The 16,804-nt window shown below is 40.3% G+C and overlaps 1 protein-coding gene and 1 long non-coding RNA gene across 2 annotated transcripts; one reads left to right on the forward strand and one right to left on the reverse strand.

Annotated features, from left to right (window-relative positions):
* Positions 1-456: 456 nt before the first annotated feature.
* On the forward strand, positions 457-1,149 carry LOC145440253 (uncharacterized). The gene is made up of 2 exons (XR_013915483.1): positions 457-709; positions 985-1,149. It is a non-coding gene; the product is annotated as an uncharacterized LOC145440253 (long non-coding RNA).
* Positions 1,150-10,598: 9,449 nt separating this feature from the next.
* Positions 10,599-14,752, reverse strand: LOC145440228 (long-chain-fatty-acid--CoA ligase 1-like). Its single transcript, XM_080317803.1, has 2 exons — positions 13,805-14,752; positions 10,599-12,016 (listed from the first exon to the last, which is right to left on the reverse strand). Exons 1-2 carry the CDS (start codon positions 14,750-14,752, stop codon positions 10,868-10,870), a joined length of 2,097 nt encoding a protein of 698 aa, XP_080173929.1. The 3' UTR covers positions 10,599-10,867.
* Positions 14,753-16,804: the final 2,052 nt, after the last annotated feature.

The raw sequence follows: 16,804 nt of genomic DNA on the forward strand, positions 1-16,804 counted from the left end.
GTGTGTTTGGACCCCGTAGCGCTATTTGTTTTTTCTAATCTCTTAAGACCGAATCCGGAACCAAATCTATTACCGTATTTTAATTTACTTTTTAGCCAAATATGACTGGTGACCTCAGTTAAACTGCAAATCGTTAACTGCACAGCATTATAAGCAGGGTTGCCATACCGTCCTTATTTCTAAGATTTGTCCTTATTTTGAAGGGTCACGTCTTAGAAAACGCAACTGTCCTTATTTCTAAGAAATGTCCTTATTTTCGACTTGCGTCCTTATTTTCTCTTATTTTCAACCACTGCAGAACTTTGATCGTTTCTCTTTGGTATTTGTGTTGCATAATATTCATAATTTCTGCTTTTGCGTCGAGATTTTATGACATCACAAAGGAAAGGAACTCTTGTGACGTTCTCGCCATAAAATTTGACTTCTAAGTGATGAGATAGCTCAGGCCGTGCCCGTTAGCTCTTTCGACGCCGAGCTAAATTTGACGATTGTCTTCAAAACGCCGCGATTTTCACCAAATAACCCCAATTTCAACCGATCGTAACTTCGTCGCTACCTTAGCTACCGAGACGTACCTACGTCCGTATTGTAGCCGCGAACGATATCTATCTAATGATGCGTAACGTGCCTTGATTGATCCTGTCGTGTTGCTAGGACAGGCTTCGGTACGAACTGAGGTTTGGCTGATTTCACGCGCACTGCTGCCAAGGTATGGGTTTTATTGGTGTTTCTATGGTACTTATAGAATATAGATTAGCTGTGACGTTGTAAATTTCACAGAATATTCTTATTATATTATATATTGATAATATATTATCATTAAATCGTTAATTCCTTTTCAATGGCAATGCAGAGGTTCAGAACCGTCGTGAAATACTGCTGCCGACATGATCTTCGGCCGTCGATGCTTCAAGGTTATCATTGTGACGTCAAATCCGCAATAATGGCTCGAAAATTTGACTTCTGCTAGTACCGGTACTCAAGTTTGTTTTTCAGGCGCAGTAACATACCGACGGAGCCCATTTGTGTACGATTACAAGCAACGATCTGCACAAAAACATCATTATTTGTCTCCGTTGAGTCCTCGTCATCTCCCGATGCAATTTTACGTTTGAAAAACTTGAATAAATACGTATATATTGGTGTGAAGTCTGTGTTGTCGCAGTACATGTTCTGACTTGGTGGCTTCAGCAGATCCGTATATTAACTTAACGCGCGATGTGTCGCTAAAGATTGGTGATAATGATGTAAAATGTCTTTAGGTATTGGCATCTGTTGAAAATCATTACCGTCGTGGAAATATATATCAAATAAAGTTACTATTCCGTACAGGTAATCCAGCAAAATTGTTTCTTAGTAGCAAGTCTTGAATTTTGAATTCATTACCGCACAATGCCCCGACTGCCATGGACGCAAAACGGCATGTCAGATTTTCGAGACAAAAATACGCTCTCTCGATTTAGCGAACATATGGGGATACGCGGCGTTTTGAAGACAATCTCTAGCGAACATATGGGGATACGCGGCGTCGAAAGAGTTAGTGGTTTAGTCTGTACCAAGCTACCACGGCGGACGTCATTTTAGCAGTAAACAGTAGTACTCGGTTCCTGCTGTTTGGTCTACAGCAGAATAAGCTCAAGCTGTGGGAAAGGCAGCATTTATTGCGTAGTGCAATCGATACATTGGTTAAAAAGCAGTAAGTTGTTAATCATTGATAAATTTTTCTAAATTATATTGCACTTACGCCAACGCTTATTTATTAAGGGGCGTTGACGAAGTGCTGTTTCGGTCATGAGTAAAGGTAAATCTAGACCTGAGCTCTCGTGAGATCCATTAAGCACTTTCTAATAACAAGGAGTTGCTGCAACAGTTTGTTTCTAGCGAATATGCCACGGCTCATAAAAATACAAAGTATGTTCAAAAACGTTTTTTCATGCTAATCTAATTTTTCGACTGTCCTTATTTTTGAGTCTATGTCGATGGCAACCCTGATTATAAGTCCTCATTCAATACAATCCTTACTGAAATTGTCGACGTAGCTAAATCACAAACGAACGCGTTGATTGTGAAGTGCGAATCCAAATAATGCCTGCCGTCCCGAATCCACGAAAATCTGAATCCAAGAACTTTTCCGAAAAATCCTGCTTATCTGCGAGGGGTTTTTAGGCCGGGGTTAGTTGAAATATATTTACCTTGCGTTTTATTCCCGCGTCGTACTCGCGAATTTAGGGCGAACGATCTGTTGCAGCAACGCGGGTTGATTTCTCGGGAATATGATTCACTGCAGTACATTGCAGTAGGCAAAATGTCACGAGTGTCGAGCAGAGCTCGCGATCGGGGTATGTCCAAACTATTGCAATTTCCATTCGACGATTCTGCAAAACGGAAACAGAAAGAATGCGCGCAGTGGCTCAAGTCGTTTTGATCTCTCGCAGGTGAGGTTAGAAGAGGAACGGGCGAAGGGATCATTCTTGAGTGTTCTTTTTTTCCTGAATCTTGCTGGTTACTTGATTAAATCGTTACGTTGCCTTAAAAAACGACGCACACCAAATTTGAATTCATTCCGACAAATATTCGCGGTTTACGTAGAGTTTGAAAATTTTGGATTTGCCCAAAAACGCAAAAAAAATTTTTTCTCAAATTTTTCTGCCAACCCCATGAAATTGTTGGGCTGTCTTCAAAAACTATGCAAAACAAATTTGACTCAATTCCAAGCCGTAGAAGCGGAGTTATTCCAGTTTTTCGGTGATAATTCTTGGATTATCCACCAATCAAGGATAATCCCAGAATTATCGAATAAAAACTGAAATAACTCCGCTTCTACGGCTTGGAATTGAGTCAAATTTGTTTTGCATAGTTTTTGAAGACAGCGCAACAATTTCATGGGGTTGGCAGAAAAATTTGAAAAAAAAAATTTTTTGCGTTTTTGGGCAAATCCAAAATTTTCAAACTCTACGTAAACCGCGAATATTTGTCGGAATGAATTCAAATTTGGTGTGCGTCGTTTTTTAAGGCAACCTAACGATTTAATCAAGTAACCGGCAAGATTCAGGAAAAAAAGTTATTTTTGAACAGCCCTAATGTCCATAGCGTGTCCTAATCTGGAAAAGTGGACCCTGACTTTTTTTTAGTTTTAGAACTGTATTAGCATACCACTTTTGAAACTTTCTGGACTAAAGACATGAGACATTTTTCGCTTTTAGACGTAGTATTTATATTTCACTTTCAACTCCTTGTGTCATATACTTAGAGTTCCAATTAATATCGGTTCTTATGTCTGAATAACATACATGTTGAAGTATAAAAGCAAGTGTAGTAATGCGTTTAATTTCCGGAAATAATGCTACACAATATGGCATTTTTACGATCCACCCTATTTTTTATTTACGTTTACTAATCTTGCAAAGTGTTTACACCGTATCCTATACAACTTCTCCGTATTGCTCTTCGACTAAACTACGGGCCCTATTATATGGGGAAGTTCGCCATACCATGATCTTTTCTAAGACGTGCTGTTCGTTTAAACAAGGGGTGGGCAATTATTTTTCGAGCGGGCCAAATCCGAAGTAGAAAATACGTTGGCGGGTCGAGTAAATTTTTTTAGCTATATTCTCCAGCAAATGTTAATTTTATTTCGAAATTATATTGTTAATAAATGTTGCTCAGTGAATGTGTTGATGTTAATGAGAAAGAGACAATTGGTTAAACAAAATATCTATTTGCCGTTATGATTCGAAACAATGTTAAACATGATACCTTCTTAACTCTCTTTAAACCTCTATCCACGCTCTTCTATTACGACACTAAAACAGGGATTCTGAAACTTCTTAGACACCCTCCCCCCCCCCCCCCCCCCCCACTATCGTGATATTGCAAAATAGTATGAAAGAGCGAAATCAGAATGCTAGCAATCTCAATGGCCCGTTTATGACTGTTGCTGAGAGAATTCTCAAATATCAAAATCGGACAATACACAAAGCAATAACCATGAGCAGAGGGTGAACCGCGCGGACCGCGAATTTTTTATTCCACTGCTTCTTCGCGCCCCGTCAGATGCTTTCACGCCCCCCAGTTTGAGATCACCTGCACTAAAATGTATTTGGGATGACACAAAGCTTATTGTATATGGTCGGATCGCTGCCTTCACAGCAGTGAGCAGCTTGGCGAAATAGCCTTGATGTTCAGCGAAGCTTGCAGTTCTTCTGATATTCGCCCTTCCTTGACCAAGAGCCTGTCTTCGTGTTTTTATCATAAGACCGACTTTAATTAAATCCTAATCTCGGTGACCTGCTCGGCACAAACTAAAATGACGGGTTTACCTCTGACTCCTACGAATAATCAGTGCTCTAAACCAGCCTCTAAACCAACCTTTAGTGATGTCGGAGCCGCATTTCGAACTTCATAGTACGTATGGAGCCTCATGAAATGCTGAAGTAGCCTACTTATAACGACCATTTTAAACCATGTGTACAATGTATACATTTATATGTTCTATATCGCTAATTTTAGTATTGATGGACACGGCTTGGCGAATGCAATTATAATAAACAAACTACAAATGCGTAAAATAACTACTGGGTAAGAATTTTTTTTGTATTTCGCGGATTTTCACACCATTGCAGGGTGTAAACCAGGTAAACGGCACTTTCGGGTATCGAATTAATTTTTGGCATCCTTGCAACGTGTGCAAATGACACACAAATTATGATGGAGACACAGTATTTCATAGATATGTAGTGGATTCTGTTTTCGTGTAACACCCCACCAAATATCAGAAATCTGCTATGAAAACACAACCCATTATAATACCCGCTTGTTGCGGGGATGTATGACCCTAAGCATCTATGTGCAACTGAGCATTTAACTAATTTTCAAGGTAAAGTCTGATACCCGAAAGGGCCGCTTTGTCGCTTACCTGATTTACATCCAGCTATATAGATGGAATCTGGCAAATTCACCGATTTTCCACCCATTATGGACCTACATTGTATGAGAATATGCGTGGAGTTAAATATTGAACTTACTGCTATTTATGCTTGGCTATTAGCCCTTATCTCGATGCTAGTAAAATTGCATGGGCATTAGCTCGCCACAGAAAAATATCTATAGAAGTCTATCAACAGTACAGGTAGATATAATCCCAATGAGAGCCACAAGACGACATGTACGTACGGTGCCCTATGCTACTCCTACTTTGCTACATTAACTTTATTTTGAATGTGGATTACACATGCCAGGTACGTATAGGCAGCGTAATCATGGCATGTTATTGGCTTCAAATTAAACCAATTTCCTATTCAGTTTATACAGCCTTTGGTTTTAGTTCACACCACAACATTCAAAAGTATTTTTTATGTTTCGAATTCCAAACAACCTTTCGTGGGCCGCACAGAATAGCTCCGCGGGCCACACTTTGCCCAGGTCTGGTTTAAACAGAGGATTAGTATCGCATTTCCATATCAATACTATCATTTTCATCCCCTGATGCAGACGAATGCTTATGCTGTCTAAAACGTCATATTTCCATTCATGATAAGCTTGACAGTTCATATCAGAAATGTAGGAAAACACTAACATTATGTGCAACAATGCCTAATTTCAATACTTGGCAGAATTTTGTCAAAATTGTTTTTTTTTAATGTCAATACATTTTCAGAATAAGCCGATGACTGGAAGGTCATCACACCAAAGTTCAACTTATAGAGGTGTTCTTTGACAACCGTAGCGACGTAATTAGCAACAATCTTCAGCTATATTCATGCTTCATTCCTGACATGTAGCCTAGAATACCCTTTAATAAAAAAAATCGAACGTATTCGAACTATTCCTAATCATGAGTACTGAAAACTGCAAGCACAGAAAAATGTTTCAAGCTACTGTTAAGAACCAAAGGTTTGAGCGACTAACAGCGAATAGGCTACAAGACAGTAAATGAAATGTAATCAAACGATTAGGCTACTCAGAGCTGAGTCAGGATAATGAAATGTAATTGGTAAGGCGTCAGCGATAAGGATGATACCGAAAAGGTGCGTAAAATTAAAATAGATGCAAAAGGAAAGAACCTCCTGATAACTAAGAATTACAATATTTTGGTCCGCATTTACATTTTCACTTGCTAGGAAACTGTTAGATTGCATTTAATGAACATTAGGGTGCGAAAAGGTTCTGGCCCCAGTAAATTTGGCCAAAGATTGGAGGTAAGATTGGGATAACATCTTTAGAAATGCGTGATCAAGTTTGATGAAATGTTGATTGGAAACTTGAATTTTTTGGCTATTGTTGCAACAAGTCTCGGTACTGGTCAGAGATAAAAAATAATAATAAAAAAAAACTTTGACCGTATTATAGGAAATGGCTCAGCACAGGTTTCAGAAGATTTTATTTGCTGTTCATTCATTTTTGAAATATTAAGATTTAGTTTAGCCCACTGTTTGTCTAATTTTTTTAGACATGCCCCTTTATCACAGTGAATATTTCGTGGCCCCCTTATCGTCATAGCACGCAATGAAACCAGAAAGTTAGCAATCCTTACATAAAGTTTGATGGTATGGTAGGTTATGACTGTTGATGAGAGAATTCTCCAATACGAAATTCAAACTACACCGAGCAAAAACCATAAAGCGGAGGGGAATCTGGCCAATCGCGGAAAAGACTTCAGCTCACTGGAGCGTCGCGCCCCGTTCAGATGCTTTCACGTCGCCCAAGGCGCCAGTTTGAGAACCACTGGTTTAGCCTATATTGCAATTCACAAAGTTTTCTGTTGCTACTGAAGTATTGGAAACGGTTTAGCTTTACTGAATTATCTAGTTATAACGCGGCACCCGTAGAACACCGATGTAAATAGGCTAATTATTAGATGTGGTGACTGTTTACTAAGGCCTTAAGGCCCCTCGTCGCGATCCAGGTTCGTACCGGATTTTCACTGGTGCGACGAATAAATAATTGATTAAATGAATATTTTATGTTGCGATTGTCAGGTTTCCATGAAAATGTAATTGAGATTGTAATTGAGCAAAATTTTGATCAAATTACAATTACAATTACACAAAATAGGAATGCTTCAATTACAATTACAATTACGCGAAAAAATGTAATCAATTACATTCAGCCTAATTACAAATTACAATTGATCCAACTCTGCTGTTGACCCCAGTTTGAGAACCACTGGTCTAATCTGTAATTCCCACCCAACAAGCGTGGCTCCAACTCTTTTTTTTCTGCTCAGATCTTCCGGTAATGTATGAAACAGAGTGATTGATAGTTTCTAAACAAGTTTACTGTTCATTTCAGTGTTCAATGTGTCAATAGCAGTGATTCCAAACCTATATCCTAGCCACGGACCGCCAAATTCTGAATCTGCGTAAACTGGTAATTTTGCAAAATCACGCATTAAACAATTATGTGCGACGGTATAATGTAGTCGATTTTAGGTAAGGGTTTCTGACTGTTTTTCTCTCCTCACCAAACTAATTTACTCGACACTACCTTAAAGTTACCGACGACTTGCTAGATATTTAGAAACCTGACTGTGATGTCGGTTTGCTTACCAGGTCGGACATCGAATCCTTTTTCCTAGTTTGCCGATATCAATCCATAAAAGCTAAATATTTTCCCCAGATACCTACATCAATACATCAATTGCGTAATACAAGCTGGCTACACCTTTTGTGATCAGGGCATATCGTCGTAACAACGTGTCAGGGTTGGTCAGTTTGGATATACTAGGGTTAGCGCACCGTATGTCCTGCTTTTTCAGAAAATTGAAAATGCCTTCTGAGGACGCCTAAAATGACCTACATGTCCTTCTTTTTGGCAGTTCGTCCTCCTTTACAGCTTTTGCAATTGACAATCAGCTTCAATGACACGAAATAGGTAATGCGGACGTTCGAGTGCTTCATTAGGGAGTTGAATCAGAGTGATGACCTTTTTTTAGTCAACCCCACAGAAATATTGTCAAAAGTGGTTGATTAGCTTTTTATTATTTCGGTTTTTCGTTTTATTTTTAGTCAACTCCACATAAGTATCGTAAAAAGTGGGTAATTCTGGAGTCGAGTGATGGTGATGACTAGGGCAATTTTTTTTTGACCTAAAAAACGGAAGATTTTGACCTAAAAAATCTGAATTCTGACCTTTTTTGACCTAAAAAAACTGACATTTGACCAAATTTTGACCCCACGTATGCAAATTAGGTGTTTTCCCATATAATGTTAAAATTGTACTACTTATCTTCATTTCTGGTAGGAACTGTCTGTCGTTACAAAAGTAGATTGGCCTGAAAAAACGTTTTTGGCTCAAAAACTGACAGATTTTTACATGAAAAACTAGTATTTTAACGAAATCTGGCCCTATGAAGAATTCCAGTAGTTACATTACGTATTCTGGTGGAAATAATTAAAATTTGTTGTAGTACAACGAAAGATCCTTTCCTACATTCTCGGGTAGAAAGTGTATGTCCTTACTACGTAGCTTGCCAAGAACGGAGAAAGAACGTTCAACAGCAGCATTTGTTGCGCACAAGTACAACACACGCGCGTCCACGTCGTCCAAATATCATATGATCGACCGAAAAGATCATCGCTCCATCAAATATGCCGGATCTGATGTGTGGAACAGTATCCCGCCGGCCATCCGACAGTCGACGAGCATGTCCACATTCAAGTCGAAATACAAGCAATTACTACTAAATAAATACAGTCCATCCTCAAGATTACCGGACCACGACTGACCTATCGATCTCGCTTCCCATGACATGCCGCCCTATTTCTTGTCGCATTCTTTTTCTATACTATCTTCTTTACCTTCATTCAGTGTGCATGCCTCCTCTTTACATCGCCTAGGCCAAGGTGGGTGTCAGATTCCATAGACTACTCCTTGTCGCTTCGACATCTTCCTGTCTTTTCATTGTATCGCATTTTTGTGGTGTATTGAACTGATAAAATTGCTAATAAACCAATGATGATGATGATTGTTGGCTGACAACACTCAAGTTGTGTGCACACTGCTGGTGAAAAACCGTGTTGCTTCATTCTGACAATGTTGTCTATATCACAATTTTTCAGCTTGCGCTTCTTGATATAAGAACCATGCAATGTCCAACCAGTCTTGCTTCAGCTAGGATATTGCGGTACGGTGACGATAAAACCATGTCACTATTTGTTTCATTTGACCATTTATGATTCATGATGAGCAGACGATGGTCCGTTTACAACGGTAGGCCTATAAAGTAGGCTACAAGCTGTAAAATATCAAATGATAAGTTCGCCGACAGCGCAAAATCTACGATACAAACGAAATGCAGAGGTCAAAAAATGTTTGACTTTGTAAACAATTTTGACAAATTTTGACCTAACGCTACAATTTTGACCTAATTTTGACTTTCTTTGACATGTCAAAAAAAAATTGCCCTAGTGATGACCTTTTTTTTCAACACAACAAAATTTCCAGTAAATATCTCAAAATCAGCTGTTTTCAATTTCGGTTAAGTGACTTTTATGATTGGATGCGTTCTCCTTTCCCGATTCCAAAATATGGTAACCCTAGGCATGATGAACTTGACATTACAAAAGTAACCGAAGCACTGATCGCAAGAATCATTTTTTATACATATTCCAAATACAAGAAACTTGGCAAGATTTATGTCAATTAAACGGAAAGAGAGCCGTCAATTTTTCTCCCAAACTGTTGCGTCTTACGATCCAATAATTTATGGAATTGCCAATGTAAAGTCGTATAGGATTCGTTCACACCAAACTTGGTATAAATGTTCCGACGAAATTGGATCAGTTCACGGGTTCACACCAGGCCGGGGCAGCATACTGTCAGAATGTTGCACTAACATTTACCCAGTGGTACTATGATGGCAGATAACTTAATTATCTGAAGAGACCCGTCGGGGTACAGAACTTTAATTTACATTTTAATAATATATTAATTGCAGAAATATGCAAATATGCAAGTTTTTGGAATTCTTCATTTGCTGACGATTGCCCTTGAAGAGTGTGAAGAGTGTGAGCTCGAAAAGCTTCGGGTTTTAATATATTTCTGCAATGAATATATTGATAAAATGTATATTAAACTTAATTATCGCATGAAGTTTCACGATCCCAACATCAATATGCCTCGAGATGATGTGAACGTGAGTTAACAAATCTAGCAGGCGTACGGGATCGATTGGGGTGTTGGCCACTGTAATTGATCTAGTATTTCGAGCAAGTATAAAAACCGGTGTTTCACACTTAAGAGTACATCTGTCCGATCTAGCCGAGTCCTCTTCGAAATTGTTGGCAAAGCGAGGGGTGATATTGATTTTGTGGAATTATTATAGCACTTGAGTGTTACAGTTGACACAGGTGACGTTTGAAAAGTAAGCATGTACTTCAGCATTGTGACATAATATGAACAAGTACATGTACATAATGGCATGTACATTAATATATTACTTTACGGAAATGTAGGGTTGGACGTGACGTCATGATGACGTCATGTCTCGTCAAATGTTCACGTTCGCGTTCACACAAACCAGAAACTTTCAGAGGTTCGCACCTTTCCTGACTATACCTGATATAATCTATAGTTTAGATAGGTTCCGTAATGCATAATTCATTAGTAAAATAGTTTATAACGACATCAGAAAAATACAATTCTCCCACTGAAATAGGCAATCACTCGTTAGCTTATAGAAATTGCAGTTCGTGACAGTACAAAGAGCTACACCCATGCCTTATTGAACAAGTTTTTGTCTCGCCTACATGTGAAGGTAATTGAATATTGATGTTTAAATCTGTCCCTGTTTAAATCCCTGGCCCACTTTGATTTCACTAGCGATCTTCGTCAATGTAACAACTAGTTTTAGTAAGGACAAGTAACTTTATTCAAGCCCGGAACACATCTCGTTAATTTTTGCTTCGTATTGTTTTTCAATTCGATTTCTGCGGGATTTCAATGTCGGCGTCAGCAGTTCATTTTCAATAGTGAACGATTCACACGACACGTAGATCTTCTTCGCCAATTCGAACGACTTCAATCCGTGATGCTGTCCCTTTGCATTCATGTCTTTCAAGATATTTGTCGAGACATCTTCCAGATCGCAAATCTCAGAAAACGTTCTTCCGTCGACGTTGATGCCTTTATCTTTACACCACTCAGCAATCGCCTCCTCCTCAGGTACAACGATAGCAATTAGGCTTGATTTTAAACTGTTACCATGGATATAAACTTGTCCTACGATCGCACACAACTGGTATATCTGTTCTATTTTTTCGGGAGCAATGTATTCACCGTGAGATAATTTGAAAATGTTCTTGCGCCTGTCAATAATCTTCAGCGATCCGTTGGGAAGCCATTCGCCAATGTCACCGGTGTGAAGCCAGCCGTCTTCGTCAATGGCCTCCTTGGTCTTCTCTTCATCTTTATAGTATCCCTGAAAGATAGAGAGACCTTTGCAGCAGATTTCGCCCTTATTGTCCTTGGCATAGAACTCTTTCTCTGGAACATCGACAAGTTTTAGTATCATGTTCGGGAGAATAGTCCCTACATTACCGCCGGTAAAATCGCCATGCAACGTAGCGGTCAGCGCCGCCGTGCTTTCCGTTTGCCCGTAAGCTTCCAGCATAGGAAAACCCAACACACAACGTATAACATTTAAGACCTCCGGTGTTATTGGAGCTGCGCCGGAGAGACCAAACTTCACACGACCGCCAACGGCGGCTCGGAATTTGTGGAATAGTATCTTATCCCAAATCGAGTCGTTTTCCACAATGCCTTGCTTCAACCTCGCCATCTTTCTAGATAAGCAGAAATCAAAGAACATTCTTTTCAAACCCGACTGACCCACCAAGGAATAGATTTTGGAGTGAATGCGGTTCAAAACTCTCGGCACCATCGGGAAAACCGTCGGTTTAAGAGCTGCAGCGTCGTCCAGTAGTTTCTTCGGGTCTCCCGAAAAGAAACCTATTTTACCACCGTGCATGATCAAGCCACATTGAAAGTACCGTTCCAGTACGTGAGCCTGGGGTAGGTACTAGTGCGGGGCATGGACCGGAGCCGGATCGGATATCCGGCCGGATTTTTTCAATTTTGGTCGGGCCGGATCGGAGCCGGATCACTATTTTTTCTGCTACGGCCGGAGCCGGATCGGAGCCGGATCAGTATATTTTTGATCCGGCCACAGCATGACTATAGTAACTTCCGACCACAGTGAGAAAATAACGGAGCCATATCTGTAAAATCACTGAGCCATGACCCAAATTTATGCCAACTCATTCAATCGCAGCATTTATTATATGACTAAGCATTTATTACCTCCAACATCCTTGTTTCCAAGTGCTGTATGTGGTCGATGCGGTCTCCTTAGCGTGCAGTGAGATGGCTGGTAATCCTAGTATTATAAGATCATCGAAAATAGGAAAAGCCTTGTATGAAGAAGGGAAACCAAACGCGGTTGATGTGAAGGGAAATAAAAGTGAGGTGTGGAAGAGTTTTGCCTTGCCAACTGGCCCTGGCCTGGCGGCTGGCACCGGTGAAGTGAGGAGGGCGGTGACTACTCAGGATTTGTTCTCTGTCGGCATGGTGGTTTGATATTCAAGCATGAGAGAAAGAACAGTGGCACAACACATTAAGCCACTCATATCAAAACCAGATGCAGTGTATCGAAAGTCATACCATCAGCGGGCCAACGTTCAATGTCATCCTTACTGACAAAAAAATCTGCTCCGCTTCCGACTAAAGGCCATGGTACAATTGCTCAAAGCAGCCACATCATTCATTGTAAAGGATTTGAGACCATTCCGATCTTTAGAGGGTGATAGTTTTGTCGAACTTGCTCAAACATTTATGGATATAGGGTCGGTGTATGGTCGAATGAATGCAGAAGAAATAATCCCATCCAGACATACCGTTAAAAGGGAAGTTCTAAGCCGTGCTGCACTGGAGAAGGAGAAAATTTCTATCATTGTGAAAGCGACTACTGGCGAATATGGGATGATTGAGCTCACCACGGATATGTGGGCTGATGTCAAAAGCAGACATTACATGTCACTGACAGCCCATTACATTCGCGAGGAAAAGTTGCACTCTGTAGCAATATCTGCAACAAAGTGTGAGGAGCAGAAATCAGGTGTAAATCTGCTAAATAAAATCCAGTAATGTTGCACTGAGAGTGGACTAGCTCTATGCTAGACTTCTGTTATTTTATAACAGATGACGCAAGCAATATAAGATCTCCACTGACAACACATCAGAGACTGACATGTGCTTGCCACATGTTGTCGACTGTCCTGCAGCACACGTTACAGCCCTCGATGTCCGTGCATAGTCACTGCCCTATAGTTCTGTCTGATACTGACATGATAGAAAAAGTTTCTGATACAATATCTCGTTGCAAGTCGTTGACCGCATATAGCCTACCTTGTCATTTTTAATTCGATACCAGCCTGTGAGTGTAGTTTTCATATCCCATACAAACCTGTGAGTTTTTGTTACCATGTAGCCTACCTTGTCTTTTTATATTCGATACCAGCCTGGGAGTGTTTATGTAGTGTTTGTGTAGTTTTCATATTCCATACAAAGCTGTGAGTTTCAATGCCATGTTTCTTTTTTTCAATATAACCTGAACCCATTGCCTACTTCTGCATTTGTTGTTAACTGGAAATAGCTAGTCGTACATGAATATTATCGGAGTTTTTTGGATCGGATATCGCTCATTTCAAGTATCCGGCCTCGGAGTCGGAGTGGAGTCGGACCAGAGGATTGTGGAACAGGATCGGAGTCGGACCAAATAATTTGTCGATCCGCCCCGCACTAGTAGGTACGACAAATAGACGTCGTCGGCCGTAAACTCGCACTGATAGTCGGCTGCATTGACAAGATAAGCAGATATTCCCGCCACACCATTTTTGTGAGAGTGCATCGCCCCTTTAGGCTGTCCCGTGGTACCGCTAGTGTAGCAAATGGTATACAGATCGTTCGGCTTCGGCGGAACAAACTCGCATAAGCATTTCGTTCCGATGTCCTGTAGTTGCTCGAAGGACACCACGGTGACGGATACTTCCTTTGCAAGGTCTCTGACTTCATCGCTTTCGTCATCCACCAACACGATTAATTTTAGCGTGTCCGTTTTTCCTTCTTTCGCGTCCTTTAACAGCTTCATTGCGTTATCGCTAGTGTCCACCATGATAATACCTAACTCACACTGTTTGACGATATGCGTTAGCGCTTCCGGTCCAAGAGAATCATAAAGTGGAACGGACACCATGGAATACGCCGAACACGTTCTGTCAAACACAAACCACGGTAGGCCATTCCGGGAGTAGATTCCTATCAGCTGCTCTTGATTTGCTTTAGCTCCCTTTTCAATGAGACCCGAGCCAACCTTGCAGACCATCTCGTAGATTTCCTGGTACGTCACCCACTTGTACGGTTCCGTGATGCTAAATCTCCAACCGATACAGTTCGCGTTTTGACTCGCGTGGTAGCCGCACATAAAGACCTCGTGCAATGTGTAAACCCCTTCTTTCATAGTGCCGAATAAATGATTCTCGTCTTTCACGCGGGGGCTGCGTCGCACGGACGGATCGCTCTCGAGTGGGATCGATTGCATTTTGATCAATTCTTTGCAGATTGGCTTGGAAAGAATGCTTCGATCCCACAGCGGAGGTGAGACTTTTGCAGGGTCTTGTTCATTGTTCTGTTGCTCTACTTCCGAGTCCGCATTCGCTCTTTGCTCAGTGCTGGCAGACTGCTCGGAATTAGTCATGATATAAATTCGGTGACTATGCTATCGTAAGGAGATAACCGTAATCCAATATAAAATGTATATCTCTGCGTATGAAATGCATAATTTGTATATATATTATATATACATTAATATCAGGCTACGAACCAGAGTTGTAACCAAGTCACACGGCTCCGCATCACAAGTCAACCTCACTTTCATAGTTTAACTCGAGTCAAGTCAAGTCATGGTATTATGACTCAAGTCCGAGTCCAAATCATTGTGTTGACTGCGCAGTTTCCAGTAAACATCTTGTTAAAACCCTATTTGGTGATATCGACTCGAGTCGAGTCGAGTTATTTCCGTAATTTGAGAAAATGGCTCGAGTCAAGTCGAGTCATCAGAAAATCATGACTCGAGTCGGACCTGAGTCGAGTCATGACTCGTGTCATTACAACCCTACTACTAGCATTGGCGTAGCCAGTGTTCTGAGCAGAGTTGCTCCGGTTCCTGATATTTTCTTCTTAGAACTCCGAATCCTATACCAATACAAATACCGAGACAAATATACTTAGAAAATTATACATCCATTAGATTTTAGTAAATATTATCACTAAGTTAATATATTTATTTTTCTTATTGTGAAGAAATTCTGCTAGTACGGCAACATTTTTGTGCAAATTCGTTAATAACTTATTTAACTTCTGTAATTGCAGCAAACGTATATTAACATTTGAGAACAATAGGTTAGATTGTAAAGTAGTCGGAGTCTACTTTTCGAAATGTGCTTTCCCGTGCAATCTATCTACATTACAGTTTGTTGCATTGGGATGTTTTGCATTGGCAGTAACAGCTTATAATATCAGCCTACAATTTACAAGTACAGCTGAAAAAACGTCCGGTATTAGCGTGTGTGATTGGGATTCCCATATTGGCATAACACCCTGTAGTGAAATAACTATTTTAGGAATTTATTTCAAGAGGTCTCCACAATTGGCGATGTTGCATGTGCCTCATTTGCTGAGGCCAATCAATCCATATAGTGTAGCGTGGAGATGCATATCTCTCGAGTAAATAGCAATTCAAACTTCGCAGCAATCACCTTCTGAAAAGTATATTTAATATCCACCTAGTATAAATGAAAAGCTGTGATCGACTGGCTCACTATATTAGCGCAATGCAATGTAAATATGGGATTTCCCGGACATGTCCGGAATTTCACTGTTCAAGCTAGCGTCCGGGAGGAATTTCTAAAATATGCCAAATGTCCGTAATTTTCAAGACATGACGTAGGCTCATGATTTTTTCGTAAATCAACATAAAAACATTATTTTTGGGACTATTTATGCTGATGCATGATATATTTCTTCTCGCTGCGCGCGATTTACTATCACATTTATTGATTTTAATATGGAGACTACCACCCTCGCAAAAACTGCAATAAAATATAAATAAATACAACCTTCATTTACTGGAATAATCCTAATTGTAATCGCAATTATAGGAGACCGGTATATTCCTAGAGATCGCCAAGGCCGTTTAAATGCTTTATTCAAATATAGTGGTTCCAAACGTGGAAGTCGTTTGCCTATTTTCTGGGGTTTGCGAATATGTTGAACGTAATCATCTTACAAAATATCCCGTGATTAAGTTTGGGCAAAGGTGCTGACTTCTTTTAGTAATCAGCTCGTCAAATTTTGATCTGGGTCACGGAACATTTTCAAATTGGAGATGGAGTCGTGACCATAAAAGGTTGGGAACCACTGGATCAGGGGTGTTTATAAAGCTCCGTGGTGCGCACCGGCATAAGGCTGATAAACAATCCTATCGGTAAGACATGAACATGACTTAACGATGTACAATTACGCTCCCAGTATTTTCGAACTCATCATCCTCCACCAGCTCTACCGCCAACTCTGATCATGTGGGCGGAGAGTAGTATCTAGTAATATAAGGAACAACAAATATTTTTGACAGAATTCATTCAAAAAATTTAACGAACAGATGCATATAACAAGCACACACCCCCCCCCCCCAGAATTTGCATCGATTAACCCTTGAGCTCAAAATCATTGTTCATTTGGGCGGGAAGGG

This window comes from Botryllus schlosseri, chromosome 6 (assembly GCF_051294905.1).
Source record: "Botryllus schlosseri isolate E-star chromosome 6, Bs_hap1, whole genome shotgun sequence".
In the NCBI taxonomy this organism is placed as follows: domain Eukaryota; kingdom Metazoa; phylum Chordata; class Ascidiacea; order Stolidobranchia; family Styelidae; genus Botryllus; species Botryllus schlosseri.